Source organism: Nesoenas mayeri (assembly GCF_963082525.1).
Source record: "Nesoenas mayeri genome assembly, chromosome: Z".
NCBI lineage: Eukaryota > Metazoa > Chordata > Aves > Columbiformes > Columbidae > Nesoenas > Nesoenas mayeri.
Window position 1 is genome coordinate 67,562,977 of NC_137542.1, and position 16,696 is coordinate 67,579,672.

General features: G+C 52.5%; 1 protein-coding gene across 1 annotated transcript in view; it reads right to left on the reverse strand.

Annotated features, from left to right (window-relative positions):
• The window catches only part of GBA2 (glucosylceramidase beta 2), a gene marked incomplete at both ends in the record, with an annotated part of 18,819 nt that continues 2,123 nt past the window's right edge, over positions 1-16,696 (reverse strand). The window contains 16 exons of the mRNA XM_080362542.1: positions 1-228; positions 1,124-1,315; positions 4,946-5,061; positions 5,363-5,505; positions 5,652-5,758; positions 5,903-6,054; positions 7,036-7,143; positions 7,795-7,899; positions 8,247-8,431; positions 8,535-8,660; positions 8,943-9,096; positions 10,397-10,499; positions 11,066-11,305; positions 12,746-12,964; positions 13,060-13,175; positions 13,396-13,487. Coding sequence (XP_080218668.1) covers positions 1-228; positions 1,124-1,315; positions 4,946-5,061; positions 5,363-5,505; positions 5,652-5,758; positions 5,903-6,054; positions 7,036-7,143; positions 7,795-7,899; positions 8,247-8,431; positions 8,535-8,660; positions 8,943-9,096; positions 10,397-10,499; positions 11,066-11,305; positions 12,746-12,964; positions 13,060-13,175; positions 13,396-13,487 — 2,386 coding nt within the window. The remainder of the gene's footprint in view (positions 229-1,123; positions 1,316-4,945; positions 5,062-5,362; positions 5,506-5,651; positions 5,759-5,902; positions 6,055-7,035; positions 7,144-7,794; positions 7,900-8,246; positions 8,432-8,534; positions 8,661-8,942; positions 9,097-10,396; positions 10,500-11,065; positions 11,306-12,745; positions 12,965-13,059; positions 13,176-13,395; positions 13,488-16,696) is intronic.

Below are 16,696 nucleotides of genomic sequence, written 5' to 3' on the forward strand. Positions count from 1 at the left end.
TCATGGGTGGATGGGGACGTGGGAGGGCTGTGCAGGTGCGGGTGCCGAGGTGGCCCTGCGCTCCAGGGCCAACTGCATGCTCCAGATGCTGAGGGGTCGCATGTAAGCCAGGGAGCGGTAGACTTTCTTCTCCCGATAGGCCTCTGGTGTCTGGAAAGCCATGCCCAGCTGTTCCCAAACTGTTCTGTAGCAGCCCTCGGCTGTGCGAAAGCCTTCCTCCACCAGCCCCTGCAGCAGAGAGAAGATGACCATTAGCCCATTGACCATGCAAGCACAAGGAGATAGAACCATATAATTATTTTGGTTGGAAGAGACACTTAAGATCATCATGTCCAACCATTAACTTAATGCTGGGACTAAATCATGTCCTTAAGAAACTCAGCTACATGTCTTTTAAACACCTCCAGGGAGGGTGACTCAAACATTTCCCTGGACAGCCTGTTCCCATCCTTGACAACCCTTTTTGTGAAGAAATTTTTCCTAATGTCCAATGTAAACCTCTCCTGGTGCAACTTGAGGCTACTCCCTCTCATCCTCTCACTTGCTATTTGGGAAAAGAGACCAACTCCCTCCATGCTACAACCTCCTTTCAGGTAGCTGTAGACAGTGATAAAGTCTCCTCTCAGCCTCCTTTTCTCCAGGCTGAACAGACCCAGCTCCCTCAGCTGCTCCTCAGACTTGTGCTCCAGACCCTTCACCAGCTTCATTCCCTTCTCTGAACTCTCTCCAGCACCTCAATGTCTTTCTTGTAGTGAGGCACTCAACACTGAAACCAGAATTCGAGGTGCGGCCTCACCAGTGCTGAGTACAGGGCGACGATCACTGCCCTGGTCCTGCTGGTCACACCAGTTCTGATACAAGCCAGGATGCTGTTGGACTTTTTGGCCACGTGGGCACACTGCTGGCTCGTGTTCATCCAGCTGTCAATCAACACACCCAGGTCCTTTTTCCCCAGGCAGCTTTCCAGCCACTCTTCCCCAGCCTGTAGCGCTGCCTGAGGTTGTCGTGACTCAAGTGCAGGACCTGGCACTTGGCCTTGTTGAACCTCATACAGTTGGCCTCAGTTAGTCCAGGTCCCTCTGTAGAGATGGCACATGCTGAGGGGTGCGGCATCACCACTCACCTCCTGGATCATGGTGGCAGCCAAGGCATAGACAACGCCAACCCACACCTCATTGGACTGCACGCTGGAGGTGTCAGGCACCCCATTGGGTCTCATGCCATTCACCGCTCCCATTGTGCCACCAGCAAAGCCCATGACATTCTTCTCAAAGACGGTCTTGAGTGCAATGACAACATGACTCTTGGGGAAAACCTGCATGGAGAGAGAGGGTTTGGGGCTCAGCATTTATGCAGACCCTTCATGCTGGGTCCCCAGGGAGCAGGGTTAAGTTTTCCATTAGACAGAGGTCAGTGTTGCTGACTCAGTAAATAGCCACCTCAGGAAAGTAACAGGAGGAAGTGCAAGAGCCCCTTTCCCCGAAAAGACCAAAAGAAAAAAAAAGGCAGTTGCTCAACAGAAGAGATGCTGAACTTCCTCCTAGGGAGGCTGATAGCTCATCCAACTAGTGTGTCAGGGCCTTTCACCTTTAGCCACTGGCCAAACTTCCTTCATCTCTTGTGAGTTTGTTTTGGAAGCCTGGCCAACCACAACATCCTCATCTTGGTGTATGTTCATCACTCCTCATTTATCAGGCTAACAACTGTTTGAGGCTCAGACTTTCTCCCAGTAAAACCACTGTGCTGTTCTCTCAGCTCATCTGCACCAAGGGGCATTGCAATGCCTGCCATAGGTGGGACACTGGCAAGAAGTAGCCACAGGACAGTCTGAAATCAGCGAGGCTGGAGGTATCATCCTGCCCAAGAGGAAGATTATGGCAAAGCTGGTCTGATGACATCAGAGCGCATCTTGCACCTGGCAAAGTCAATGTTGTGGATACCAGCAGGTTTGTTTGGGTAAATGCTGGGAATTTTTGAAAGAAAAAAAATATTCAGCTTCAGCTCAGGAGAAAAAACAAAAAGAGGGCTTAGTTTTGAGTGATTTCAAAAGCACTTTATAATCCTTCCAATTTTGAAATCGGATGCTGACGCAAGAGTTTGTGGCCTGGACCAAGGAGAGTTTAAGGCGAAAGAAGGGGCAGCATGGGGGTGAAGAGGTCAGACTGAGATACATAAGACGTCTGATGGTTTTGTTTGTCTAGTAAGAGAGATTTGAAACTTTTACCCCAAGTGAAAGTGAAAGACTCACAGGTCAATAGTGCTCACTGAGTAAACAGCCATTTCAGATTCACAGGAGGAAGTAAAAACCTTTCCCCCCCTGATAAGGAGGAAAAAAAGTTGTTCTGCAAACTAAGGCCAAGAGCTCAAAACAGTTACAAGAACAGACTGAAGTATCACGCTGAGTAAACCCTTACGGTAAAAAGAAAAGAAAAAGTAACTCCACAAGCCAAGAAAAAAACAAACAAACAAAAAAAAATCCCAACCAACTCCACCTGAGCACGGAAACACCTGCCAGACAAACAGAGAGCAGTGGAGCAGCAACGCAGTGAGCACTGCATTCAGATTAAAGCCTCTGTGCACAGCTGGAAGTAATTAAAGCTCCACACTGCCTTAGTTAGCGGTAACAGAACTAGCAAGTGTCAGCACAGCAGGAGTCACCGCCACAGTGAGAAAAGCACAGCTCCAGACTCGCTGATGTTGTAAGAGGAGGGAGGGCTGGCTCCTCGACATCCCACACCCACCTAACGGCCATAATAAGAACTTCGCAGGGTGACCAAGATCAGGAGCCATGTCACAGAGCAACGATGACACCTACTTGCAGGAAAGGGAAGAGCCAGGCAGCTCCGAGCTCCACAATGCAGCCCAGGGACCTGCCAGACCTTTCTTGCCAGTCTGGTGCCACCAGAGCCACGGGAAGCAGGAGATGTGATGACACCAGACTGGAGCTTGCCAAGGCAGCATGGGCAGCCTGACCAGACAGCATTGGTAGGTTCACAGGAAAGTCAGCAGATCGCTTTTATCTACACTGAAGCCAAGCATCCCACACAGTCATTTTCCCAGTGTGGTTCTGGAGATCAGCCCCAAGTGCTGTTAGGGAGCAGGGGTCAGAAGAGGGGTGGTATGAAGCAGTCACCTCTGGCAGAAGATTTTGGGGCACAGTTTCTTCAGGACTGGGGTTACAGCTTTTCCTACTTTGTATTTCATTACTGATCTGTGCACACAGCAGGAATCTGCTAATGAGGTTACAAACAGGAATTATGTCTGCCAGGCAAGGGATCAAAATACATGGAAAAAAACCCTTCATGGCTACAGTAACAGAAGAAAGAAGTTCACAAGCCCCATCTCCAGTGAGCTCAAACCTCTCCAGCCAGCAAAGTGCCACCTTCAGCAACAAAAGTCTGAGGCTATGGAAAGGCAGGACTGAACCAGGTTTAACATTTCCCCTCAAAAGGGATGTTTGGGAACTACTGCATGTTGTCTGTGCCAGATTCTGCCTGGAGACCCAGACACAGCCCTGGACCCCCAGCTCTAGGGACTCACACTGGGATAAATGCAGGAGGGCACAACCAAGCACTCCTTTCTTGTTAAATCATAGAATCATGGAATAGTTTGGGTTGTAAGGGACCTTCAAGCTCATCCAGTCCAACCCCCTGCCATGAGCAGGGACATCTTCCACTACATCAAGTTGCTCAGAGCCCCATCCAGCCTCATCTTGAACATTTCCAAGGATGGGGCATTGACCACCTCTCTGGGCAACCTGGGCCAGTGTGTCACCACTCTCATTATAAAAAAATTCTGCCTCATGTCCAGCCTGAACCTCCACTCCTTTAGTTTAAAACCATCACTCCTTGTCCTGTCTCAACAGTCCCTGCTAAAATGTCTCTCTCCATCTTTCTTATAGGCCCCTTTTAAGTGCTGAAGGGCCACAATAAGGTCTCCCTGGAGCCTTCTCTTCTCCAGAGTAAAGGACATTGGGTAATGACATCCCACAACCTTCTGTTCCTCCAACCATATTCCATGTAGGACTCAGAACAATCTATATTATAGAAAATGCCTGCCAGGTTCAGACCTAAATGTCAACCAGATTGAATAATGTCTTTATGAATTTTGATGGGATAAGGCACATGCATCTACACTACCTCTGTAGTTAGTTTGGTCTCAGAATGTAGAAAATTAGATATTTAGGCATCAAAGCATTCTAGTGGAAAATTATTTTAGCTATTAGCTATCCCACAGGTGCTCCCAGGAAAGGTCACTTGAAGCTCCCCTCCGGTACCAAAAGACAGTGAAATGGTACATCACCCTCACACAGCCAATTGTTCCTTCCTTCAGTCACCCGAAGTGTTTTCCTGCCCATCACCACCACAGAGAACTTGGTCTGACAACTGTCTGTGGGTCATAAATAATCCATACAATGCTCTCCACTACTCAGTTCTGTCCCAAGTATTGCATCCCCCGCAGCTGCTCTTACCATCCCATCAGACATGAAGAGTCTTCAGTCAGTTCTTGTCTTGCAACTGAAGAGCAACAGACTTCAGGACCCCAAATAAGCCTTAGCTCCCCTGGATATTTATGTAGGCATTTAAATTAGGCAGCAAATTACATGTAGAAAAAGTTCCATACACTTTTTTTTCTCCTGTTTCTCAACAAATGGCACCTTGCTGAGAGTAAAGCCCCGTAGGACCTTCCTTCAAGTGTGCCAGAGCTGACCATGGTTACACACCCCTGATGCATGGCCTCTTCATGAGCAGATTTTGGTTTAAGGTGGGTTGTACCAATGCGCATCCAGCAACGTCAACTCAAGCATGCACCACTGCAGGGGAGCGGGCTGGAGCCCCCGCACCAGCCCCTAAAGCTCAACCCACACCATGTGCCAGCCCCGCTGCTCTCCTCCAGACACAGGTCCCATCTCACCCACCCTGCAGCAGGCTGCTCCTTCTCTTACCTCAAACTCCCCCTGATCCAGATCACAGGCCCCAAGAAACCATTGCCCAGCACACTGGTCTGACATGATGCTGCTGGAGGTGTTGCTCCCACTACTGTCATAGTTGTAGTATTTACCTGGAAAAAGAAAGCAGGAAACAGTTTTAAACCAATAGTTTAGGACCCTGACTCATGTATGCTGCCCCTACACCCCATCCCGTGAGGCAGACACATGGCAGCTTTTTCCAGAAGGCTCTCCTCTCTTTGCTTTTCCAAACCACCATACCGTTTCTGTTCCCTCCCTGGTACTTGTTCCTCCCCCTCGGCTTGGAGAGATGGCATGTCCCCTCTTTCCCCCATCCCCCGTAATGCTCTGTGATCCCAGGAACAGCTGTCCCCCTCCCAGGGGACACACGGTTCCCCACCAGTGAGTACCCACCATTCCAGAGCAGCCTCTCAAATGCCTCCTTGCCCTTCCTCAGGATATCCGTGTATTTCCGCTGGATTTCTGCATCCCCAAGCACTTCTGCCATCTTGCACATCATGCAGACAGCTGCCAGCCACAGCCCACCGCAGTACGCGCTGCCAGAGCAGGAGAGCGGTGTCAGAAACATGGGACACTCCCTGGGTTGCATGGAGCTCCCAGAAGATATGGCCACCACCAGCTCTGAGCTACCTTCCCACCCCGTGGTCCCCATATCCAACCCCCGCCTGCCTCTCCTGCTCACCTGGCTCCATTTACCACCCATGCGTCATATGTCTGGTCAGCAAAGCCACCATTTTCGATAAGCCCATCATTATCCATATCAAATTTCAGCTCCGACTCCATCACAGCCTGTGGGAGGGGCAGGAGATGGTCACGCAGCCCCAGCTGCCCCTCACGCTCTGCTCAGAAGCATCCATCCTCTTGGGATGTCACACAGCTCCCAAGGGAGGTGAGAAGCAGGGAATGCCCCATGGTCTGATCTCCTCCCAGTACCTTGCAGACTGGCCACATGTCCCGCAAGTACAGGGAGTCGTGTGTCAGGTAGTAGTCACGGTACACCTGCAGTACAAACTTCAGGTTGAGGTCCTTCCAGTTGGCCGTGTTGTGTATCAGGTAGGCATTGACACGCTGCCATGGCTCGTCAGCTAAGCAAGGAGGGAGCACATGCAGCAGGGCAGCAAGGAACAAACATCCCTTCTACTACCCAGGAGCAAGGTCCCAATGGTGCTGTGATCAGACAGCACTTAAATAACACGTTGCACCCTGTGCCACCTCTCACTACTGCTTGGCTTCCCTCCATCTCCCTTGTACCACGTCCATGTAGTGTGGTCTTCATTACCGTCCCAAACCCTGGCCAAGCTTTTCATTCCCAGAAAACAGTGTATTCCATGCATCATACCCCTTCCCCACAGCTTGGGAATTAATTTCTCTGAGAATCATAGAATTATTTTGGTTGGAAGAGACACTCAAGATCATCAAGTCTAACTGTTAACCTAACACTGGCACTAAACCATGGCCCCAGGAGCCTCATCTATACATCTTTTAAACACCCCCACAGATGGTGACTCAAACACTTCCCTGGGCAGCCTGTTCCAGTGCTTCACAACACTTTCTGCGAAAAAAAATTTCTAATATCCAATCTGAACCTCCCTTGATGCAACTTGAGGACATTTTCCCTCATCCTATCACTTGTTACTTGGGAGAAGAGACCAACACCCTCCATGCTACACCCTCCTTTCAGGTAGTTGTAGACAGCAGTAACATCTCCCCTCAGCCTCCTTTTCTCCAGGATGAACAGACCCAGTTCCCTCAGCTGCTCCTCATCAGACCTGTGCTCCAGACCCCTCATCAGCTCCATTCCCTTCTCTGAACTCTCTACAGCACCTCAATGCCTTTCTTATAGTGAGGGGCCCAAAACTGAACACAGGATTTGAGGTGCAGTTTCACCAGTGCTGAGTACAGGGGGATGATCACTGCCCTGATCCTGCTGGCCACACTGGTTCTGATACAAGCCAGGATGCTGTTGGGCTTTTTGGCCACCTGGGCACACTGCTGGGTCATGTTCAGAAAGTTGTGTGAGCCATGCACAACCTCTACCTCACAGCAAGCCTACCCAGGCCGCTCACCTGGGTCCCCAATGTCATGTGGCACCACGTTCTTTGTCTTCACCGGGGCTGTCTGACCATCCATTAAGTACTGCCGGGGCTGGACATCCTCATTCACCACTGTGACAGCTGGAGATGACACAGCACAAGGGACATGAGAAAGGCAGCAGGCACTGCAGCAGCAAGCCTTAGGCAAACGCAGGGCCACCAGCACACCAGGCTGCCCTTTGGGGCTCCTGCTGAAAGATCATAGCCCTCTGCAAAGGACTAAGGGGACACCAAGCTGCTCCTAGTCTCCTCTGAGGGAGGCACGTGCAACTACCACCACCCCCTTAAGCAAGGTGGTGGCAGCACCCGGGGCTGGAAGGGAACCCCAGTAGGCTCAGCCCTCCCACAGCCCAGCAAAGAGCTGTGTTCTACCAGTGGCTGGACCACCACCAAGCAGCCTCCAAGCCCACCCAAAGCATCAGGGTCTGCAAACGGCTTCATGGTTCTCCTTCACAAGGGGCATGGAGAGAGCTGGTAAGACCAGAAACTCCCTCAGGGCAGGTAGAGTCAGCTGTGCACCCCCAGTGCAGCAAGAAGTTATCCAGTGCTGGGCAGTGGGATGTTGAAAGGCAGCAGTGTTAGAGGTTTGCAAGTTCTGGGCCCATCAGAGAAGCTGGAGGGGAACACTGGCTCCGTGGCACAGATTTCTATGGCAGATGCTGTCCCAAATTCTCCTCTTCCCTAGGTAAAGACATCATCAGGCACCATGCCAGGTTCTCCTGGGTCACTTACCAATGTCATACTGCAGGCTGATCTGCAGCTTGGGCCACAGCATGATGAGAGCAAAGGAGGCATAGAAGTGGACATCATAGGTGTTATACATCCGGTACTCCTGGCCTGGAAGGACCGGGGAGATGGTGAGGGATGTGAGACCCATTACAGGGAAGGGAAAGGAAGGGCAGGTCCTCCCTCTCACATGGCCCAGGAGGGTGGGATCTTTTCCAGCATGGGTAGGGGATCCTATTAGAAGTGTGTTTTATTCTCTACATAGAACATGCAGGGGTCTGGAGAAGACCTCATCCCATATCCTACAGGGCTAGTCCTGCAAGGGGTTTTGCTGGGAACAGCACTGCTCGCTACCCATCAGAGTGTGAAAAGCATCCCCATGGCAGGTTAAAAACCACTTGGTGAAAGCAACGGGGAGGGGCTGAGTTGGAACCGTCCATCACATCCCTACAAGTTACCTTCCAAATAAGCAAACCTTCCATACTCCTGCAGGACAGGGAGGAGGTTGGAGAGGCCAGACCCCGCTGGCCCCTGCAGGTCCTCAGTGCAGCAGTCTGGGGGCAACTCCATCCAGATGGTGCCCCCATCCGTCAGGAAGTACAGCTCATTGAAGAGGGCCGACTTGTACCAGGAAGGCAGCTGGCTGTGGGCAAGAGGGAGACTCAACCACAGTAGCCAAGGTGGAGATGCTCCTGCTCTGGACCAGCCCCAGGAGGTGACCAGGAAGGTGCTCCCATCTACCCTACCTGTTCTCCAGGATGGGCTTCTGCCACGCTTCAATCTTCCTCTCCCACTCCTCGTAGTGGGTCAGGGCGTGATGCGACAGGGCAGGAGCAGCATCACCTCCACTGCCAAAAAAACGGGTGTACCGCCTGCCGAGAGGGGGTTTGGTGAGTACACTGTGGGCTCGGGCTGGGAAGCCCACTCAGTCACCGGAGAGGGGCTGGACGATAGTGACCACCACAATAACATGTATGACAGTGCAGAGGTGTTGAAGAGCATGGCTGGGGAGAAGGTTCCCTCCTGTGAGCTGGCAGGGCCACAGCCACAGGGAACAGGTAGCACAAGGCTCCCTAGGTGGCAATCAAGTCTGGGGGCAGGGAGAAGGGGACTTTGGGGACGTGAGCCAAGCCCACTGGAGACCACCCACCCACCTGAAGTGCAGCTTTTCCTTGGAGCCAAAGTAGATACCAGGCATGTCCCAAGCCAGTGCCAGCTCTAGCGTTTTGTGCCCCTGGGCAGGCACTCTGCAGCTGGCACATACCGCAGCTGCTGTCACCTCCCCCTTCTCTGTTGGGCTGCTTTTACCTGTTAGGACAAAAAAAATATTCACAAGTGGCCAAGGAAGCCTACGGGGGGGTGACTGATGCTCAAACAGTTGCATGCCCCAGCCCCCTTGCAACCTGGAGGGCACATCCCCAGGGTTTTGAGGGATGACGTTACTGCACATGAGTAACTACTTTTTGCAAGCAGGAAAAAACACCTGCCATGGGTGGAGGAGTTAAAGAAGTCATCAAAGCAGAGGAACAAATCAGGCAGGAAAAGCCACCAGACATGAGTGGAAGGGACAGAGCACCCCATGACTTTGTAACTGCACTGCACTCAGAGACACTGTGTGTGACTTTGTAGTGACAGTCATCGTTTCCACCTTCTTGCAGGGTGCTTGAACTGTGCCTGTATGTAAGTAAAGCCCTGAGGCAGCTGGATAATTATATGCTAGCCCTGACATGTGGAACAGGTAAACTCATTAAAGCAACAACTTTAACAGAAGCCCAGATCCTGACTATGATAATGCCTGGCAAGCACGAAGGAAAACCACATCCCAGTAGCCTGGAGAACTCTGAGTGCATCCAGGCAGGAAACTTAGTTTTCCAGAAATATTTATGTAAACAATTTCATGATTTAAGCTTCAAGAAGTCTTGCGAAGGCCCAGTGCCAGCATCACTAGTTTGTCAGCATCATCCATGTTCAAAAGCTGGCAGAGACTTCAGGTAAATGGTCACCTTTAATCCCAGTAAGAGGTTAGCAGCAAGTGCTGGGAGATGCCACCCTGCTTCAAGGCTTCTGCCAAGGGAGTGAGCAGACAACTGAGGATGATGCAGAAGTATCAAAGGAATACCAGAGACCTTCAGGGAGACGATGCAGTAACAAAAGAGCAGTAAGTGATAGCAGCATCTGACCTAAAGGACTGCGAAATGCTCACTAGAACAAATCTGACAGGGCCCAGCTCGCAGATCTGGCAATGGAAACTCAGGGAAGCTGGCTGGGCATCATCCTGGCTACTCAGCAGAAATCTCAGCTCAGTGTGCAAGCCCACACGGACTAACTAGATATTGACATGTGCACCTAATATAGCAGAGAACAGCCTTAAAGTGGTGGCAACAGATTTTGGAGAACCACAACGAGGGCAGCGTCACAAGCAATGGGAAATTCAGACACTGGCTACAGCTGTGAATGAACCACATCACTGAGAGCTTCCTGTGATGGCACCGATGTGGCCCGAGGGAAGGAAACCCACCCTTGTTCGTGTGCCCTGTGCCCAACCACCAGCACAGCTACCTGTTCCTCCTGCTCCCTCTGACCCATCCCAGAGGATGGAGGGACTCACCATCAGAAGAATCCAGCTGTCCGTCCTGCAGGAGATCCTGCCACACCTCTCTGCCTGACCCTGCTGGATTGAACGCTGTGAAGTGGGTGACTCCCACACCAGCCTGGGGAAAGGAAAAGCATCATCAGGAGTTGGTACCTTTGATGAACAGATGCAGGGTCGCCACCTCCAACAGTACCAGGATCCCAGACTCATCCCCTGCATGCTACCCAGCAACGCTAACTCCAAATCTACTCATTTGCTGTCCTGCAAGCTTCATCCAATCTCCCCTGACACCCACCCCCAAAGAAAGTGGCCTTGGGGAAATTTTGAGGGTGATAAAATACTGTGACAGGTTGTCCAGAGAAGTGGTAGATGCCCCATCCACAGAGACATTCAAGGCCAGGCTGGATGGGGCTCTGAGCAACCTGAACTAGTGCAAGATGTCCCTGCGTATGACAGGGGCGGCTGAAGTAGATGACCTTTGAAGGTCCCTTCCAAACCAAATTATGCTATGATTCTACGACTTTAAGTCCTGCCCTAGCGGTCAGGCAAGTGCTGAGGACCGGTGCTGACCCCAATCCACTGCACACACATCCATACCAGCTGCCTGAAAGCAGCCACCCCACATTCAGCAGGGTTGTACAATTTCCCCCAGCAGAAACCACACCACCAGTGCCAGCTCTTTACCTTCTCTCGGGCAGAGATGGCAAAGGTGAAAGGGTTGACATGAGTGCAGTGGTGCAGCAGGACTCCAGCAACCCGCTCACCCTCCTTCTCGAAGGTAAAGGGCTCATTCCAGTGCCCTCCACTTCTGTCCTCCTTTGTTCCCGTGCCATTCTGCAGGCTGAACATGATGGAGACATCCACGTCCTCATCCCTTCCATTTTCCACCTCCCAGATGAACACTCCCACTGGCAGGCTGGAGTCCTGGCAGAGACAGACAATGCCATGTACAGGGCTGGTGCTCCACGGTTAGCCATCAGAACATCACTCCTGCTGCCGGGAAGACCGTGCAGGATGAAGAAGCAACAGCACTGCAAACAACTTGGTCTCCAAGTCTGTTGCCAAGCTGGGGAGCATCAGCACAAGCAGAGGATTTTAGGGGGCAGGTAACACAAAAATCTGATCACAAGCCTTAGGCTAGCAAATCCCATACCAGGCAATGCACAGGTGGAAAGCAGCATTTACAGCTCAGAGGAGTGTCTAACCACTTATCTACTCAACAGGCTGACACAGGCCCACGTGCTTCGCTGGGGTAAGAGGAAGGTCAGGCTTGCCAGCAGTGCAGTCTCCCGCCCTCGCTCGCCCGGGGCTGTGAGTAAGGAGGAGCAGCATGCAGGAGCAGCCAGGTATCCCTTGCTGCTGTCCTAGAGCTTCCACATTGCTGCTGGGGTTCCTCCTGCCTGGGAGCATTACTGAGCGGAAAGACAGGGAAATGTTGGGAAAGCCCATCTAATAGGCAGCTCTTCTCTTGGGGAGGGCAGACAGAAACCAGCTAGAACACTATCAGGAACACCCAGCCAACAAACCAATTCACAAGTCCAAGCTGAGGGTTTCCCAAGATGTTACCGCTGGATCCACCAAGCAGTAAGGTCACAGCTCTGGACCTGCCACTCTGGGTGCAGAGGAGCTGAGATGGTCAGAGGACAAAACCAAAGGCAGAGAAGTAGTACGAAGAGCCAAAGCACAAGTCAGAGGGGAAAGAAGCAGCTGCCAGAGCCAAGCACAGGGAAAAAGAGATAACCCTTCCAGCACCAACCGCCCCAGGAGGGGCAAAGCCTTCCAGGGTCCCACTTTTCCACACCTGGCAGCTGGCACTAGGAACACAGTTTTAGGACAGGAGAGACCAGGTTGGGAAAGAACAGTAGCTTCCGCATCCCTTGAGCCATGAACAGGCAAGCTGGAGAGGCTATGAGCAACCCAATCTAGTTGGAGATGTCCCTGCTTGTGGCAGGGGGGGTTGGACTAGATGACCTTTGAAGGTCCCTTCCAACCCTAACTATTCTACGATTAACATGGCAGTAAGCCTGGAAGTATTCAGGCAATGATAAGCTGGGCAGGAGGGACAAGGAAATCCTCTATTGGATATCCCTGGACACATGTCCAATGTTCAGGGGTCAAAAATCCAGCAGTTTCGAGCCTCTGCTACCCACATGGGATACACTGAGCTCAGACAGCTTGCCTGTCCTGGGGGCATCTCACAGTACAGCCTTGTCTCTGCCATGCCAATTCTTTCCCCCTCCCATATAGGCAGCTCTGCCAAGTCCCTGCCAACCTGCTCCATAAGAGCCATGCTGCTGCAGCATGGTGTGGCCTAGTGCTCCCACGGAACAGGCTGCAGCCAGTGTGGAGCCATCACCTCCTTACCTTGTAGTCATGGGGGATAACAGGAGAGATCTGTCGGCAAGTAAGCACCACGTTTTGCCCTGGGAGCTCGTAGACCATCCAGGCACGGGGGTACAGGGCATGGTAGAAGGCGTAGTGGCCACAGTAGCCCCAGTTCCATCCCTGCAGAGTGCTGGGTCTCTCCATGGACAGGACCTGCTGGTAAACCGTCTGCCCCTTGCAACGCAGGCACACCGTGAACTGGGGAGAGGAGCACACGGAGGGAGTGAGAGGAGCCCAAGAGCAGAGGTTTCAGCACCGTTTGCACCACCCCTCGCAGACCCCGCGGCACCTACCTGGTCAGCAATGACTGTTTCGTAGTGATAAATGCCAGGGTTCAGCTGCCAGCGGCAGAACTCACCCCGCCAGCCACGGGTGATGGTGCCTCCTCCGATCCCACCCAGCGGGCAGCCTGGCAAAGACACCTGAAATTAACACCCTTGCTCCTCTCTGTGGTGGAATCTGCCCCACAAACCCCCACATTCAGCTCCAGGGGCCCCTCGGCACTGCCCGCACCCCAGAAGTCCCTTGACCTGCTCCCTACCTCCTGCACCTTGATGGGCCCATGTGAATCCCTTCCCACCCAGCACACTGGGCACTGCACCACCCCAGTGCCCAAACTGGAGTCTGACCATAGATCTGCTGCAGAGGAACAGCACACAAGAGGTCAATGAAGGCAGGTTTCTTCTCTATGCGGGTCTTCTTCAACCACCACCTGAAGTATCTGCAAGGGAAAGAGAGGCATGAATGAGACTTGGTGTCACTGTCCCTTTGGTGCCACTGGGCAGAATGTGACTAGCACATGTTGCAGCTGTTCCTCTTGTAGAGATGTACAATGGCAACCTGTGTCCCAGGTCGCATGGGGTGGCAGCCCCTGCCATCCCCCTGTAGTGCAGATCGTTCAGCGGGCAGAACACAGGCAGTTCAGGGCTGCCTGCAAGAGCGCAGCACAAAAACAGACCACTCCAATAGCCAGGTCATGCAAGGACAGAAGCCTCTCCCAGATGCCCATGGAGAAGTGGGAATACACACAAGGACCACCATGATCACCTCCATGCCTGGTAGGGCACATCCCGCTAAGGAAGGTCTGAGACTAGAGGCACAAACCCACAGAAGCCATAATCAGCTCTTGGGATGTCAGCCTTACTTTTGCATGTCCCCATTGTCATGCACAGCTGTGCATGGGGCAGGTGGCACAGGACAGCCTTGCCCTGGAGAAGGTGATGCTAGCTGTCTGCAGGATCCTGGGGACTCACCTCTGCTCACACACCAGAAGCACAGCCGGGCAGTGCCCATCAGATAATTTCTGACCCAAAGGCCTGGGAATCAAGAGACACACAAACAGGAGTACACTTGCACCTGGGTGTGCCAGCACCACTCCGGGCAAGAGGAGCAGGGCTGGGCTCCGACTCGGTGCTCGTGAAGGACTGGCTTTTGCTAATGAACCGTCTCAAGTTAAATCTTCTATACGGAGAGAATTAGTGTACGGAAAACAACTTCCAGACCAGAAGAGGTTGCTGAACTTCCACCAGTGAATAGACAGGCAAGACCCAACTGGTAGCTCCATGGTTCTCAGTGTCAGGAGCCCCCGCAGTGGGCAACATTCCTGAGCCTACATCACCAATGTTTCATTGCTGAGAGGAGAAACCCACCCCAGCCAGGAGCCCACAGCCTGTCCCACTCATGGCTCGTGGGATGCAGAGCCCAGATGATGGGCAGTGGGTGACCACTGATAGCGCTGAACATGTGCCCCCAGGAGCAAGGGGGAGAGGCTCTTTCATGACACTCCCTGATCCTACACACTCCTCCCCAGCGAAAAAAAAACACAACAACACACTTGCCTTTTCAGCTGCATGGTCACTGGACATTCACCTTTATTCACCAAATCCCTCTCAGGGCGAGATTTTCCAAGTTGCAGACTCACAGGACCCGACGGCAGCCTGCTCTCGAATCCTATGTACTCACCCTCATGTTTGACTGTTTAAGGACATTTTGCCTGCAGAGGTCCAGGCCACCACAAGAACCAGCCTGTCCTGCATGACTGCCCTGAATCAGGGCCTGCTGCTATCTTTGAGCTACATCTGCTGCCACTGCTCTTCTCCCAGCTGAGACAGCCCTGGCTTTATGCTGCTGAGGCGAGGTTTTGTCAGCATGCTCCCTCTCTCTCAAGGAAATTATTATTATTATTTAACCCAGCAGCAGGGAACCAGCTCAGCTGCTTCCCCAGCAGGTTTCTGGTGACGAGAATAAGATACGCAGGCAGAGTGGCTGCAGCATGGCCCAGCGGGGCACCCCAGCACCTTGAGAAAGAGGTGACAGAGGGATTTCAAAAAGCAGTTTTTCCATGAGCACACAGCAGGAGAGCTTTGAGATTTACAGCAGCCACTTCCCGAGCTGTTTTGCCATCTCAGCAGCAAATTCTTCCCCTGCCAGCTTCCCGCAAAATCGCACAAGAAAAAGGTGTTGGATGCCCAACAGCTGGCTATTAATAGCTCTGCCAGGAGAAAGTCTTCATGTTCTGCAGCACTGAAAGCTCTGCCAGGGCCAGAGAGTATTCCTTTCCCTTCGAATTAGCAGTGGATTTAAAACCTGTCCAGACATCACCCATTTGTTCTGGATCCATGCCATGGCACACCAGCCACCTCTGTGGAAACCCACCTGCACCTCTTCTCCTGCCACTCCAACGCCAGCACCCGCCCCAGGCCAAATGTTCGCACGACCTTTTCTTTCCAGATTTACAGCTGTGGGTGTCCTCTCGCAGGAGTTAAACCAATGAGCCCTGATTAACAAAAACCACAAATCAGGGCTATCAACAACACCGGCCATGCCAACTCCAGCAGGGGCTGGTACAGCAGGAGAGGACACCCATCAGTCAGAGGGTTAACTCAGCACAATGCCACGTCAACCCAGGATGTGGTGACTCCCCTGCAGGTCCTAGACTTCCTCAGCTGGAGACATGCAGCAACCCCAAGGCACTTCCAGCCACCTCAGGAGGTACAAGCACCTGCACCAGGGGAGTCTGCACTTGATGCACCAAGCCATGCCAGCTTGAGAGCACCACTGACACGGAGGCCCAAAAGAGAAGGGCTGCTGCTCACCACGGGTCATCCAGGAGAGGGCACACCAACCTACAGGGCTCCAGATGTTCAGATCCCTGCACCTTGCCATGGGACCAAGCTCCAGGCTACTCTTGCAGAACCAGTACCCAGGTTTCATCTAGCTGGCTGCCTCCGCCAGGCAGACACACGGCTGCCCACCAATGCCAGGAGCATGCAGCCTCCCACGCAGCCTCACATCCCTGCATTAGCTGCCCTTTACCAGACAACACCATGGCCCTCAGGCTTAAATTCAAACCCAAGCAGGTATTTCTCGCCACTCTGGCCCTTCTTCTCCTCCACTCTCTAGGCTGGAGTCTCCTTAAAATGAAGCTTTGCCCTGCACAAGTATTTTGAGATCACAACCAAATTACTGCCTAAATTTGTACAAGGGGAAGATACAGTGGTTCAACTATTAGCTTCTTCCTGAAAAGTCCTCAGAGCCTTTTTCTAGGATGGATACAAGACACTTCCATCCTGAGACCCCAATGAGAACAGGCCAAGGGTGGCCTCCCCAAACTGGCATGGAGGCAATCACCGCTCTTCCCTACTCACCCCACCAGAACTTCACGCTTTCCCACGTGCTCAGTTCATCCCAACCTGCTGTGGCAGCTTTTCCAGCCACTTTTATCTCTGGCTCACAACCCACATTCTGCCTTCCCTGATGCACAGGCTCACGCCAAGGATGTCTCAGGTCAGACCAGCGTCCTTTGCACCCCTGAAGCAATCTGCTATCTCATCCTTCATCAGGCTTTGCAGGAAGCAGCTTTGCAAGCAGCAGCCTCCAAGGACATGGAGCAGGGAAAAGGTTCAGAAGATGGAGGCAGGAGAGATAAAG